At 46.1% G+C, this 13725-nt stretch overlaps 1 protein-coding gene across 1 annotated transcript in view; it reads right to left on the reverse strand.

The window, feature by feature from the left end:
* The window catches only part of LOC130681716 (uncharacterized), a 38805-nt gene extending 31475 nt beyond the window's left edge, over window positions 1-7330 (reverse strand). The window contains exons 1-2 of the mRNA XM_057495168.1: window positions 7083-7330; window positions 899-2025 (exon numbers count right to left, since the gene is read on the reverse strand). Coding sequence (XP_057351151.1) covers window positions 899-1964 — 1066 coding nt within the window. The 5' untranslated portion in view covers window positions 1965-2025; window positions 7083-7330. The remainder of the gene's footprint in view (window positions 1-898; window positions 2026-7082) is intronic.
* Window positions 7331-13725: the final 6395 nt, after the last annotated feature.

Here is a 13725-nt window from a genome sequence, read left to right on the forward strand (position 1 = left end):
CTATGCAATCAGGCATGTCTCTCAGAGGGGTCCAAAACCTCTTGCAGTGCATAGCCTCGCATCCTCTAGCAGACGTTGGGACCGTCTGGTACAAAGGGTCTTGGACCTTTTCTTTGACCCTCTTGCACCGCGAGTTTCTTAGGGAAAGCTGTAGGTAAGCGATAAGGTACCCGGGCCTGGTGCAATGCCACAAGGGCTCAGGGTGCAAGGGCTACCTCAAGCTAAAGCTGAGCTTCTTTATTGAGCATGTTGAGCCATACTTGGGGAGAGGCGCCAATATCTACCGCCATTAAAGCTTGAGCAAGGATTACTTTATCTTGCCTATGTTGGGCATGGAGCCTGCATAACAACCAGAGTAGAAGCATGAGACCTCCAAGCATGAATACACCCATCCCAGCCATGCCCGCCCACTCTTTAACGTGGGAGAGAGCTCTGTGGAACCAGGAAGAGAGTCCTTCTGCTACGGAGATATCTAGCCGGGTGGAGTTGATGTGGGTTATTTCTCGCTGTAGCTCTTCCAATGCTCCATCAAAGTCTTGGGACCAGTTTCCTGAAAGATACTGGGACAGGCTTCGTGACAGATTAGCTGCTCACGTAAAGTTTTCATATTGTATGCTAGTAATGCAGAGAGCGCGAAACTTTCGCTCACATCCCAATTGGGCTAACTGCCAGAGCACATCTAGTTGCTCTTCCACTAGATCTACTCGCTGATTGAGGACCATTATTCCTCCTTTCAGCTTGCCATCAAGCGTGGACTGATGGTCAAGGGCAGAGGATACTGATTCCGCAAGGTTATTGAGTTCTGTAGCTGATTTGATAGAGGTGTCTAAAGCTATGCCAGCTGCGGTGGCTGCAACTGCGGATATGGAGATTAGAAGCACTATAGCGGCTGTAGCACCGAAGTCACGTTTCTCTCGAAACAGTGTCATGGTATTAGGTGCGTCTACTGGGACAGGGACCCAACGAGGAATACGGGCTATTAAGGCATTGGTAAAGTTAAGCGCATCCCAGCACTGAGACAGAAAACAGGAGGTATTGGAACAGGAGTTAAAACCATCATTGGACAAGATAAACAGGAATGGGGGGGAAAGGCATACTGGAGCTGGTGGGAAGGGGAGCCTGGGGGCTCCCTGCGTAGAATAGACCGGGGAACAGAAACGAGTGGTAGGGCTTGAGGATTTCACATCAGTATAGCACTGATAGGTCATGTTGTAGCTGACGCCTTTCCCTCCACCCAAAAGGGCGGATAGTGGGGACAGGTCTGTACAAGAGCCATTAATGCCACACAGCATCCATTTGTGAAAAGGATTCCTGTTCATAGGCTGGGAGTAATTGCTATCTTTTATCATTGCTGTTCCCCAACTTCTACCTTTGGTCATATCTGGGGAGATAGTGAACCTCTGGTGTGTGTCTGCCCAAGTCACTGTAGCTGACTGGCAGTCTGTCCAGGGCCATGGTTCTCCCTCATAATCTCCCACACAATGGGGAGCATATTTGGGTTGACGGGGACGGTAAGGGAAGAATATGTTGCTATAATTAATCTGCTTAATAGGAGGTTTCACAAATGTACCATTGATCCAAAGGACCATTTGGCTTACTGCTGCATTAGTGTAGGTCTTATTCTCACGAAAGGACTGACTAAATTCACCCGATTTTCTATCACGGCTAAACCACCCGTACATATGCTGTTTAAGGGACAGGCAATTTGAGTGGTTACGAGTGGTGAAGCACAAAGATCCATCGGTTTCAAAGGTTCGGTTTTCTCCTAAAGAAGCTGCTAGAGAATCTAATGGTAAGTAAGGCAGGTTCATGCTAGAGTTAGTAGTAAAAAAGCGTGGAAAAACTGCTGCATTATAGCGAACAGGCATGGGCTTAGGGAAGACTGACAATATTCCCCATCTCAGTACTCCCTGAGTCAGGATTCCCATCGACAAGAGCAGGATCCACAGGCACAGAGACGCCATCTCCTTTGTTCAGGACTTTCCTGGTCAGGCGTTCCGGGATCCAGAAGGGGTTTTCTTCACCCTGGGGAAAAACACATACAGCCCCCCTGGATCTAATTATAATTGGATCCGGGCCTTTCCATTGGTTAGATAGTACATCCTTCCATTTTACTAGTTCTTGTGGGTCTTTTGGCCATTGATGATGGCGGTCCGCTGCTGTATGGCCTTGAGCATCCAGGTTCAAAAAATTGAGAGTGAAGAGTGCTAGGGCTATAGCTGTTTTGGGTGTGGGGGGTATGTCCTCAATTCCCCCTTTTTGTTTAATTAGATAGGATTTGAGAGTGCGGTTCGCGCGCTCCACAATCCCTTGACCCTGTGGGTTGTAAGGAAGACCAGTGATATGTTTAATTCCCATGTGATGACAAAATTGAGCAAATTTGGCAGAAGTATAGGCGGGACCATTGTCTGTTTTGAGGATCTGGGGTAACCCCCATGCACTCCAAGCCTCAAGACAGTGGTGAATGACATGGGAAACTTTCTCTCCAGACAATGGGGAGGCAAAGATGACTCCCGAACAAGTATCCACAGATACATGTACATATTTCAGCTTCCCAAAGGAAGAAATATGTGTTACATCCATTTGCCAAACCTGTAAAGGCTTAATACCTCTAGGATTGATCCCAACATGAGGTGTGGGAAGAAAACTGCAGCAGTGTTGGCAGCTAAGAACAATGTTCCTAGCTTCGGCTCTGGTTATGCTAAACCGCTTGCGCAGTGTTTCAGCAGTGACATGAAATTGTGAGTGGAATTTTGAAGCTGTGGCGACAGGGTCTAGCAGAGGGAAAGCTATACTCCTAGTCGCGAGGTCTGCTAGCTGGTTGCCGCGGGCCATAGGCCCGGGAAGGCCCGAATGTGCTCTGATGTGGGTTATATATAAGGGTGATCGTCTATTAAGTAATTCTGATTGCAGCTGCTTGAACAGAGTGGCTACTGTGCTGGATGCTTTGATTAGCCCGGCCACTTCCAGAGATTTGACTGCATTAACTACATAACAAGAATCTGACACAACATTCAAGGGTCCAGGGAAGGTTTGTAGTACTTCTAAGACTATGTGGCACTCAATGATTTGTGGAGTATTGGGTGTATAATTTTTTGTTATCGCCCTGCCATTATGGACATAGGCACCTATGCCAGTCTTGGATCCGTCTGTGTAGACTGTTTCTCCATGTGGCAACGGGGTTAAGCTAGTGACCCGAGGGAACACTAGGGGATGATTTCTAGCAAAATTGATGAGGGGATGTTTGGGGAAATGATTATCAAAGGTTCCTGAGAAGCTATAAGCAAGTATGGCCCAATCATCATTCATAGCACATAATGTTTGTATCTGCTCCATATTGTAAGGGGTTATGATTGTTGCTGGAGCTTTCCCAAAATGTGTTAATGAGTTTTTTATTCCCCTCAGAGCGAGATTGGCTATGGCAGCTGGGTAGTATTCTATCGTTCTAGCCTGAGAGGCTTGGGGATGGATCCAGATCAGTGGCCCTCGTTGCCACAAGACTGCAGTTGGCAGTCCCGGAGTAGGAAGGATGCATAACTCAAAGGGTTCATTTAATTGTATCCTATTCAATTGTGCTGTCATTAAGGCCTGTTCTACCTTGTGGATGGCCTGCACTGCCTCAGGTGTAAGGGAGCGCGGAGATGTTAGTTGTGAGTCCCCTTCTAGGATTTTAAATAGCGGTTTCAATTCAGTGGTAGGTATCTTTAAAAATGGCCGCAACCAATTAATGTCTCCTAGGAGTTTCTGGAAATCAAAGTTCGCAGCTGATCATGTCTTATCTCAAGCTTTTGGGGGCAAATTACATCTGTGTAAATGGTGGCTCCTAGGAATTTGCTAATACTAGATTTTTGGACCTTCTCACTGGCTATATTCAGTCCCCAAGTCTCTAGGGATTTAGTGAGCTTTACATAGGCCTCTTCTACTCCTGCTGATTGTGGGGAGCAGAGAAGGATATCATCCATATAGTGAATGATTTTTAGTTTGGGGTAGTTTTTGCGAATTGGTGCTAGCGCTTGCTGAACATACAGTTGACATATGGTGGGGCTATTTGCCATCCCTTGAGGGAGGACTTTCCACTGAAATCTGGCGTCTGGTTGCTCATGATTAATAGCTGGCAGGGTGAAAGCAAACCTTTATCTCTGGTGTTTAGGTGTATGGAGAAGAAGCAATCTTTGATATCTATTATTACTTTCCATTCTTTGGGTAGAGCAGAGAGGAGTGGCAGTCCCCGTTGGACAGGTCCAAGTATTCTCATTTGAGCATTTACTGCTCTCAAGTCATGAAGCAATCTCCATGATCCTGACTTTTTTCTGATTATAAATATGGGCGTATTCCATGGAGATACAGAGGGTTCTAAATGTCCTAATTGGAGCTGTTCTTGTACTAAATGGTGAGCTGCTTCTAATTTCTCAGAGGACAGAGGCCACTGAGGTACCCATATGGCCTCCTCTGTAAGCCAAGGTATGGGCATGGCATCCTCAATGGCCCCTAGGGAAAACCCAGGCCATGACGGTCATTTTTTACTTTGGGAAGGATAGGCTCTGTGCGTCCCTGTTGGTGTTTCCCTAGCCCTTTACCAGGGATATATCCCATATCCATCATCATGCCTAGGGCAGGGGTGGAGTATTCATTAATGAGTTTAAGGCCTAGGCCCTGCATAACATCTCTCCCCCACAAATTGACTGGCAGTGGGAGCACATAAGGGGTAACTGTACCTTCTTGCCCCTCAGGCGCTTGCCATTTCAATGGTTTGGCACTAATGGTAGGACTAGATTCATATCCTAAACCTTGTAAAGAGTGTGAGGACTGGGTTACAGGCCATTTGGAGGGCCACCAGGTTGCAGAGATAATACTTTTATCTGCTCCAGTGTCTAGGATTCCTTCAAAACTTTTTCCCTCTATTTTAAGGGTCAATTTTGGTCTGTCTGCTAAATCTAATACTATAAAGGCTGAGTTATAATTAGAGGAACCAAAGCCCTTTTCTCCTCTCTCCGTGGTGGTAGCTGGATAATTGGCATGGAGACTAGGCAACACTAAGAGTTGGGCTATGCGGTCTCCTGGGGATATAGGGTAGATTCCTCTGGGGGCTGAACACATGATTTTTACCTGTCCCTCATAGTCCTGATCAATAACTCCGGGATGGACTACAAGGCCTTTCAAGGTAGCAGAAGAGCGCCCCAAGAGCAACCCTACTGTATCTGGTGGTAAGGGGCCTTTAAAGTCTGAGGGGATGGGTTGAACTCCCATCTGCGGAGTTAACACTATTCTGGTGGTGGCACGGATGTCCAATCCCGCGGAACCTGGAGTGGCTCTCCTCGGGGGGCTTGGTTGCTCCCAAATGATACTTGTGTGCTGGTTGCCCCATATATTTGCGGGCCCTGACGGCAGGGGCCCCTCTGGGCATTTTTTGGCAGCTCTAAGGGTTTCCCTTCTATGTCTTTAACAGATCGGCATTCATTGGCCCAATGTCTGCCTTTTTTGCACTTAGGGCACAATCCAGGGGTCTTTTGGGTTGTGTGCTCTAAAGTTGGGCTTCTACATTCTCTCTTTATATGTCCTAATTTCCCACATTGAAAACACTTAATATTTTTATTAGTAATTCTGGCTTGTTTGTGGCTTTGTAATATAGCCGCGGCTAGGCCCGCATTGGTGAGTGGTCCCCCTATTTCTCTGCAGGCTTTTAGCCAAGCAGTCATCCCCTTCTGTTTCCAGGGTGTAATCGCTTGCCTGCATTCTTTGGTACACTGCTCGAATACTAATTGCTCCACTAGGGGCATAGCTTGCTCTTGGTCCCCAAATACTCTACCCGCGGCCTCCATCATGCGAGCGACGAAATCTGAAAATGGCTCGCTCGGCCCTTGGATAATCTTTGTCAAATTGCCTGACACCTCCCCTTTGTTAGTGAGGGCTTTCCATGCCTTGGCAGCGCACGCGTTTATTTGTGCGTACACTTGTGCGGGGAAGGCGGTCTGGTTGGCAACCCACTGTCCCTGGCCTGTCAACATATCATATGACCATGCGGGTTGCCCTTCGGCAGTGTTTGCACGTGCCTGGGTCATGCTGATATCATGCCACAATGCTTTCCACTCTATATATTGTCCCATGCTAGTAAGGCATGCTTTAGTTACATACTGCCAATCTGTAGGTGTCATAGCTGTCTCTGTCAACCTTTCAATCTGTGCTAAGGTGTAGTTAGCACTGACTCCGTAAGCCCGAACGGATTCTGCTAAATCTTTAACTTGTTTATGACTCAGGGGCTGATGGGAGCGTACCCCGTTGTCCTCAAACACAGGAAACATTTGCTTAATTGCTAGTATGGTATCTGGGTGACAGAAAGTATGTGTACCGCTCACATAAGGTGGCGGAGCAGTGGGCAACGGAGAGCACCCTGCTTTCATTCTCTTTGGTCTGCCTTTCAGCCTTGCTGGTTCCCTTACTTCCGCACTTCATGGTTCTAGTCTCCTCCTCCTCTTCCGAGGACATTAGTTCATCTTCTGATTCCCTATTGGAAAGTTGGAGTTCCCTCAACTCTTTCCAGGGGTATTTGCTATTTTCTCCGAGGCGGTCGTCACCTGCTTCTCGGGGCTCTTTCGCTTTTGCCCTGGACGGGCTCTCTCCCTCACTCTGGGGCTTTTTAACTTTCATTTTAGCGGCCCTTTTTCGGCCGCGAGCTAGCTCTGTCTCCCGTTCCGTTTCTGACATACTTTCTTGGATGTCTGACAAGGCTCTCTGACCTGCCTTTATCACCTTTTCACACTTTTCATCCTGCAGGCAAGCTCTAATCAGTTTCCACAATGGTCTAACGCCTCCCCTCAAGCGTCCTTCTTCTTCCTCTCTGTCAAGATCTTTCCCTAACTTGTCCCAGCTCGGGATGGAGAGGGACCCTGAACAGATAAACCAGGGGGCAACACGGTCTACTTCTTTTACAAATGATCCTAAAACTTTGGTGGAGACCTTCAAATTTCGCTCTTTGAGAACTGCCTGTAGTGCTGAGACTAACGATGGTGCGTTTCCCATGGTGCCTCTTTATTTACAGAGAACCATCAGCCACCACCCTTAAAAGCGCGTCTCTCGGAACTTACCTCTCCGGGCTTTCTTCTGTCCTGCAGTTCTGAATCCTCTCCAGATGTCTGAAGGGTCCTCCCTGTGCCGGTGATGTTCTGGTTCCCGGGTTTCGGCACCACTTGTCGCGCACCCCGTCCTCGCCGGCAAGAACAGCACGCAACAACAGCAGGATTCTTCTGCAGAAAGCTTTACTCTTCAGCTCTTTGTGAAACAAATGTGTCGGGCAGGACGCAGACGGGAAGAAAGGGTCTGCTTATATAGGCCTCATGCTCTACGCTGATTGGTGCTGTCGCATAAACCTTAATTAGCATGACACTTTGGCCTGATTGGTTCATATGCTCAGACTCAATTTGCATGGGTTTTTGTTGCACAAGTTGTTTTTCTCCCTTATGCAGGGACTTCCTCTTAAAGAGGGTGCCATTTTCAGGGTGCGGTAGGCTCGGCTACCAACACTGTACCATAGTCACCTGCAGTGTGATGAGGGTCCCTGCAGGGACTCCTGGACAGATTTCCATCCTGCTGACTTTTCCACTGACTCCTTTATTACTTGGTTAATAATATACAATGCCTAAATTTATAAAGGTGCAAAGGAATCATATTAGTTGGATGTTTTTAAGATAATGGTAATATGAGGAGGAGAAAATTTTTTCAAAATTAAGCATACAAAATTTTTCATGATTTAAATAGAGTTTACCTAATGTAACGGTAAGCATATTGCATGGGACAGATTCAATTATTTTATTTAAAAACCAATATAAAATATATCTTTTTCTTCTCTTTATGTATAAGGATCAGTGTTTTGTCCTTAAACAAAAATGTCAAGAGCAAAAGCTTGGGTCCTTTGTTTTGAATTACTGTGTTTAAGTGAGTCAGGAACAATTCCCTGGTCAACAAAATATTGAAACAAGGAAAACAGTAGGAAATCAGAGGGAAGTTGCCAGGTTGATATACCAGAATGGAACAGGGGACAGTAGGTGAAGTTATTACAGGGAAATGTTGAGAACTCAGGAGCTTAACATTAGGAGGAGAAGAGGAAATTTAGAGGCATAAGAACAACAGAAGACAGAAAGTGAATCCCCAGGTTAGAGGGCCTGGGACTTAAAGTAGCTGGGCTCACCTGCTGGAATCACCTCCTCCCAGCAGCAGAGCTTGGTGGGGGGTTCTTGACAGGATCAGATTCTTCTGACAACTCCTATTCTTTCTCTCAAAACTCACAGTAGCAAGTTACTCTTGATTCCCAAGTAATGTCTTAACTGTCATTCAGCGTTGGTTAACGTAGCACTTGTACACCCTTCCAGATCATCCACGTCCTGTGATGTATCTGAGAAAGGCTTGAGGAGATCATGTGATTACAAAGATCACTGTGAAGTGGGTCATACGAAACGAACATGCTCCGTCCGAGGGCCTGGCAGTCATGCAAAGTCAGACATCTGACTCCAGTGAAGTGAAGCAGACACCATGCAGCTCAGGGCAATGAGGGGAATTCACTGGGCGTGTCCCAGAGGAAACGTTGGCCATGTCTTGGTAGCTCAGCTGAATGACACTTCCACAGAGGTGCACATTTTGGTCTATTTTCTCGGTGAGTCCTGAAGTGGAAGAAAAGCGGAGACCTAGTCAGGAGAGGCAGAACAAACCCAGCAGCCACTCTACTAAGCGTTTTCTCTGTACGTGTGTACCCTGTGCGGGAGTCAACTCTCAGTAACCCAGTTAGGCGGTGCACGCAGTAAACGTGGCCCGGGAAGAGTGTGGCAGGGGTCTGCAGCGACGGACTTGCTGGAGAAGATAAGATGTAGCCACTGAACCTCAGGTCAGCACACCTGTCCCAGGGCAGGGACCACGAGGCCGAGTTTGCCTGACTACATTTGCCAAGTCATCCTGCTCTCTCCATGTTAAGTGTCTGCATGTATGTTTTTTTCCCTCTGTATATTTTACATTAATTCACTTTTGCTCTATGGAACTGTATGTGTGTGCTCCTTGAGGTCATGGGTCTGTCAGCCTCGTCCACCTCCATCTTCAGTGCCCAGCGCACAGTGGCATCGATTTGGCTGAATCTGGCGCCTGTGGTCCAACACCCATCTAGAGGTTCTGGCGAAGGTGTTGTGCAGATGTGATTAGCATTTAGATCAGCAGACTTTGAGGGAAGCAGATCACTCTTCATTAGGTGGATGAGGCTCATCCAATCATCTTAAGGCTCCAGGAGGGAAGACGGAGCAGGCCCCCCAGAAGGAAGTTTTGCCTCCCGACCGCCTTCAGACTCAAGACTGCAGTGCTGACTCTTGGCTGGGTCTCCAGCCTGCCGCCTGCACTGCACGTTTCAGAATTGTCGGCTCCATGATCACAAGCCAGTTCCTTACAGTTAATTTCCTTTTTCCTTTTCTCCTTCCCTCCCCTCTCTGTCTCTCTGTATATATATCTCTCAGTTATCTTATATCTGTCTAGTTATCTGTCTGCCTATCTCCTATTGGTTCTGTTCCTCTGGGGAACCTGACTGCTGTATACCATGGACATTCATTAAAAAATTACACAATGACTAAGTAGGCAGTAGAGTGGGAACGTGGCACAGTCCTGCTTGCTTGAGATAAATCGTCAGGAGTATTGGGGCAGGGTATTCGATATTAAGACACCATTGGAGGGTATTAATTACCCGAAGAACTCTATATATTGTCTTTCATAGGTATTCAAAAATAATCTAGGGTTAAAAAGTAAGTAATGGATATGTGAGCTCTTTGTTTTTGTGACTCAAAAGTGGTAAAGGTGCTGGTTTCTTCCAGAGTAGAAGTGGCTTGGCTCCTGGCTTGTAAGGCCACTGCAGCTCCAGTGGCAAATCCCTTCCAACTAGGAGAGAGCCCTCAAAGTCATTAAAAAAAGAGGATCATATATTGCAAATAGGTGAGCTATGATGTTTTCGGATTGTGGTTGAAAAAGTTTTATCCAGCACAGGCATAAAGTAACGGTAGAGACATGTTGCATTTACCTGATTTAAAAAACATTGTATCTAAGTCATCTTGGTTTAGTGAGGTTGTTAAGAGTTCTCATGTATGTTATAAATGCATGCGATACATAATTTCCTAAAATGTTTCTTATGTGTAACCATAATGTGTCTCTGCATTGTCACATACTGTGCCCACAGCCTTGTGGTGCTGGCCTCACTCAAAGAGGGTTCTCTGAAAAGAGGTAAATTAGATAGAACTAGAGATTCTATCTAAACCAAGTGTTGGCTTAGATAGAAAGACTATTATTTAACCTTTATTGGTTATGAAGGAAGAATTATGATTTGGGAAATTAAATAAGCCTCTACCTTAAGGAGATTATAGTGTAGCTTCAAATGAAATTGGAAAATGTGGGCTGTTTTACTCTGAGTTCATTTTCACCTTTAACATTCAAGGATTTTCTCTGCAGGCACACCTTGATAAAGCAAATATCACAATAGAGCACATCAAATGCATTTTTTGGTTTCCCAACGCATATAAAAGTTTTGTTTACATTATACTGTAGCCTATTAAGTGTGCAATAGCATTATGTTTAAAACAACAATGTACACACCTTAATTTAAAAAATACTTTATTGCTAAGAAATGCTGACCATCATCCAAGCTTTCAGCAGGCAGTGATCACTGATCACAGATCCCCATAACAAGTATAATAATGATAAAAATGTTTGAAATATGAGAATTACCCAAATGTGACAAAGACACGAAAGGAGCAAATAATGAAGGCTGACATTTCATCCCACTTTATTAATATCACAAACATTGATTTATTCCTATGTGTATTATATCTTAGTCTATCCTTTATTGTTGAATCTAGGGGTCAGTTTGTAAAACGGCAGATAAATATTTTAGGATTTGTGGGCCTTCTGGTCTCTGTTGCAACATGAAAGAGCCACAGACAATATATAAATGGATGGCCATGGCTGCATTTCAATAAAACTTGATTTACAAAAGTAGGTAGTGTATGGGGCTGGATTTGGCCTGTGGACACAGTGTTCTGTCCCTTGGTCTAACCTTTTGTGTCACTTTATTTTGTCTTCTATAGTTAGATTTTGTCTTAGTCAACCAGTTTGAGAGTTTAACCCCTTTATGTTCGTTTCCAAAAGTGATTATTTGGACTTCATTTCTGGCATTGTGTTTTAGGGATTCCATTTTTTAATATCTGTGTTTTTTCCTTAATTATGTGGACAGTGTTTTCTTGCTTGTCTTTTTGTTGCACTTAGAAAGTTGTATGTGTTGTCTTTTAGTTTTACTGGTTGAAGTTTGCAGAAGTGTTTCATAACCTATCTCAGTGTCTTAGTCATCAAGGCTGTTCAGGAATGTTCCAGTTCTTGGCCTTCCTGGGAACCCGTTTTCTCTAAGGGTGGTAGGACTGTACTTGTCTTCTTTGAAGTTTGGTGTGGACACCTGACTTGCTTTGGCCAGTAATATGGAGGTGGTGGTGACACATGTCACTTTGAGGTGATTAAAGAATGAATGCACAATTTGCCATGTTTGCTTTTTCATGTCTCAACAGTTTTAGAAGCCTGAGTAGAGATGGAGCTTCCACTGCTTGGGTCCCTGATCAACGATGATGTATGAATTCCTCTTGCTGACCTCACACGCTTAGAAGTAAACTTGTGATTCTGAGCCAGTGAGGTGTGGGGGCTGTTTGAACTGCACCAAAGTCTGCCTTATCCTGAGTGAGAGAGAAGCTGATGCCTTGAAGTAGGAGGCTGCCATGACAAATACCTGGAAAAACGTTAGTGTTCCAAATTACACAGAGCCGAAACTTTTGGCTACACAGTCACCTGTGATCATTTGAGAGGCAGATGCTGAAGTCATTTCTCATTCTAAAGCAAGGGTCAGCAAACTATGGCCCATAGGCCAGAATTTGCCCCACTTTCTGTTTTTATACAGCCTGCAAGCCAAGAGTGGTTATTTACATTTTAAAATGATTGAAAATAAAATCAACTAAATATTATTTCATGAACAATTTATGTGAAATTCAGTTTCAGTGCCCATCAGTACAGTTCTCCTGGAACCCAGTGTTGCTCATGCATATGAACTGCTCCTGGCCGCTTTCCTGCCACACGGGGGGTTGGCAGCTGCAGGACTCTGTGACCTGCAGAGGCAGGTTGTTTACAATCTCGGCCTTTGCAGAAAATGTGCTGACCCTTGTTCTGGACCCTCAAGAAAGAGGTTGGGAAACAGTGTTAGGAATTGTGATACTGTGATTTATAATAAGAAATATGTATTTGGACTTCCCTGGCACAGAGCTCCTAAACCTTGGAACTTTTTAAGTGATGAAAGCTTTATTAGAAAGGTGTCTTTTGTTATGCTAATGAGGCAGCTTCCTGGAAAGCACTTAAGGATGGGGGCTGGTTGCCTGGGGAACCAACTGGGAATAAAGGGTTGGAACTTTCATTTTTACTCCCTGATGTCTAGAGGTTCAACCAATCACTAATGGCCAATGACTTAATCAATCATGCTTCGTAGTGGAGTCTCCAAAAAACCCAAAAGAGTGGTGTTGCGAGAGCTTCCAGGCCGGTGGACCAGAGCCCTTCCCTGTGCCCAGTGCGAGCCGCTGTGCCAGGCCCCGGCCTCCCGAGGGGCGGAGGCTCCTCTGCTGTGGGCCTTGCCCTGTGTCTCTTCATCTGGCTGTTGAAACTGGTTTTCTGAGTTCTGTGAGCTGCTCTAGCAAATGCACTGAACCCAAGGAGGGGGTCATGGGAACCTCGGATTTACGGCCAGTCAGTCAGAAGCGCAGGTGACAACCTGGACTTGAGTTTGACATCGGAAATGGGACAATCCTGTGGGACTGGCGCCCCTCAACCTGTGGAACCTGATGCTCCATCTGGGTCAATAGTATCAGAACCGAGTTGAATTGTTGGATGCCCAGCTGGTGTCAGAGAGTTGCTTGGTAGTGTGGGGCCAACCCCCACTTTGGAGCTGGGGAGGCAGGAGCTTAGGGGTGTGTTGGTTGCTGTTGGTTGTTTCTGTGCTGCAAGAAAGAAAGAAGCACAGAAAAGAGCTGGCCGGTTTGCAAGTAAGAATAAAAGGAACAAAGAGAATCCAAAAGTTTGGCACGTAAAGGAATGGAAGAGGCAATTGTTTTGTGAACCAATAAAATATAAAACTGGGAAGACCTTTGAGTAACAAAGATGTTGAAAACTGAGCCTTGGGATGAGCACAAATTAAGGGTGCAGCCATCCCACCCATGCTTAAAGCCTCTGAGTGGATAGAGGGCCAGCCAGGCGGTGGTGCCCAGGAAGGCCTTCCAGTCGAGCAGAACAGCTGAGGGCGCTGCTGTCCCGTGGATATCTGACAGGGCTGAGGGTCTTGCGGTTCCCTCAAGGCGGGGGTGGGGACGCGAGCAAAGGGAACAGGAGGGGAGGGATGTGGGGGTGTGCGTGGGAGCAGAGGGGGCAGAGGGAGCAGCCTCGGTGGGAGAAGGCAAAGAAATACAGCGACTTTGGGAAGGATACCCAGAGAGGGCTGTGCCAAGCCTGTTGGCACTTGGAGTGACCGGAAGTGAGCTAAGCTTTTGAGAGTTGTTCTGTCAAGAGAGGCAGCTGCCTAGAGTGAAATAGACTGTTTGGAACTAAAAGTGACCTTTGGAGTCCAAACATCCCCAGATGTAGGAGGGCGTGTCCCCGAAGCCCATTCAGGTGCGCCAGGGAGACCAACAG

This window comes from Manis pentadactyla, chromosome 19 (assembly GCF_030020395.1).
Source record: "Manis pentadactyla isolate mManPen7 chromosome 19, mManPen7.hap1, whole genome shotgun sequence".
Taxonomy (NCBI): domain Eukaryota; kingdom Metazoa; phylum Chordata; class Mammalia; order Pholidota; family Manidae; genus Manis; species Manis pentadactyla.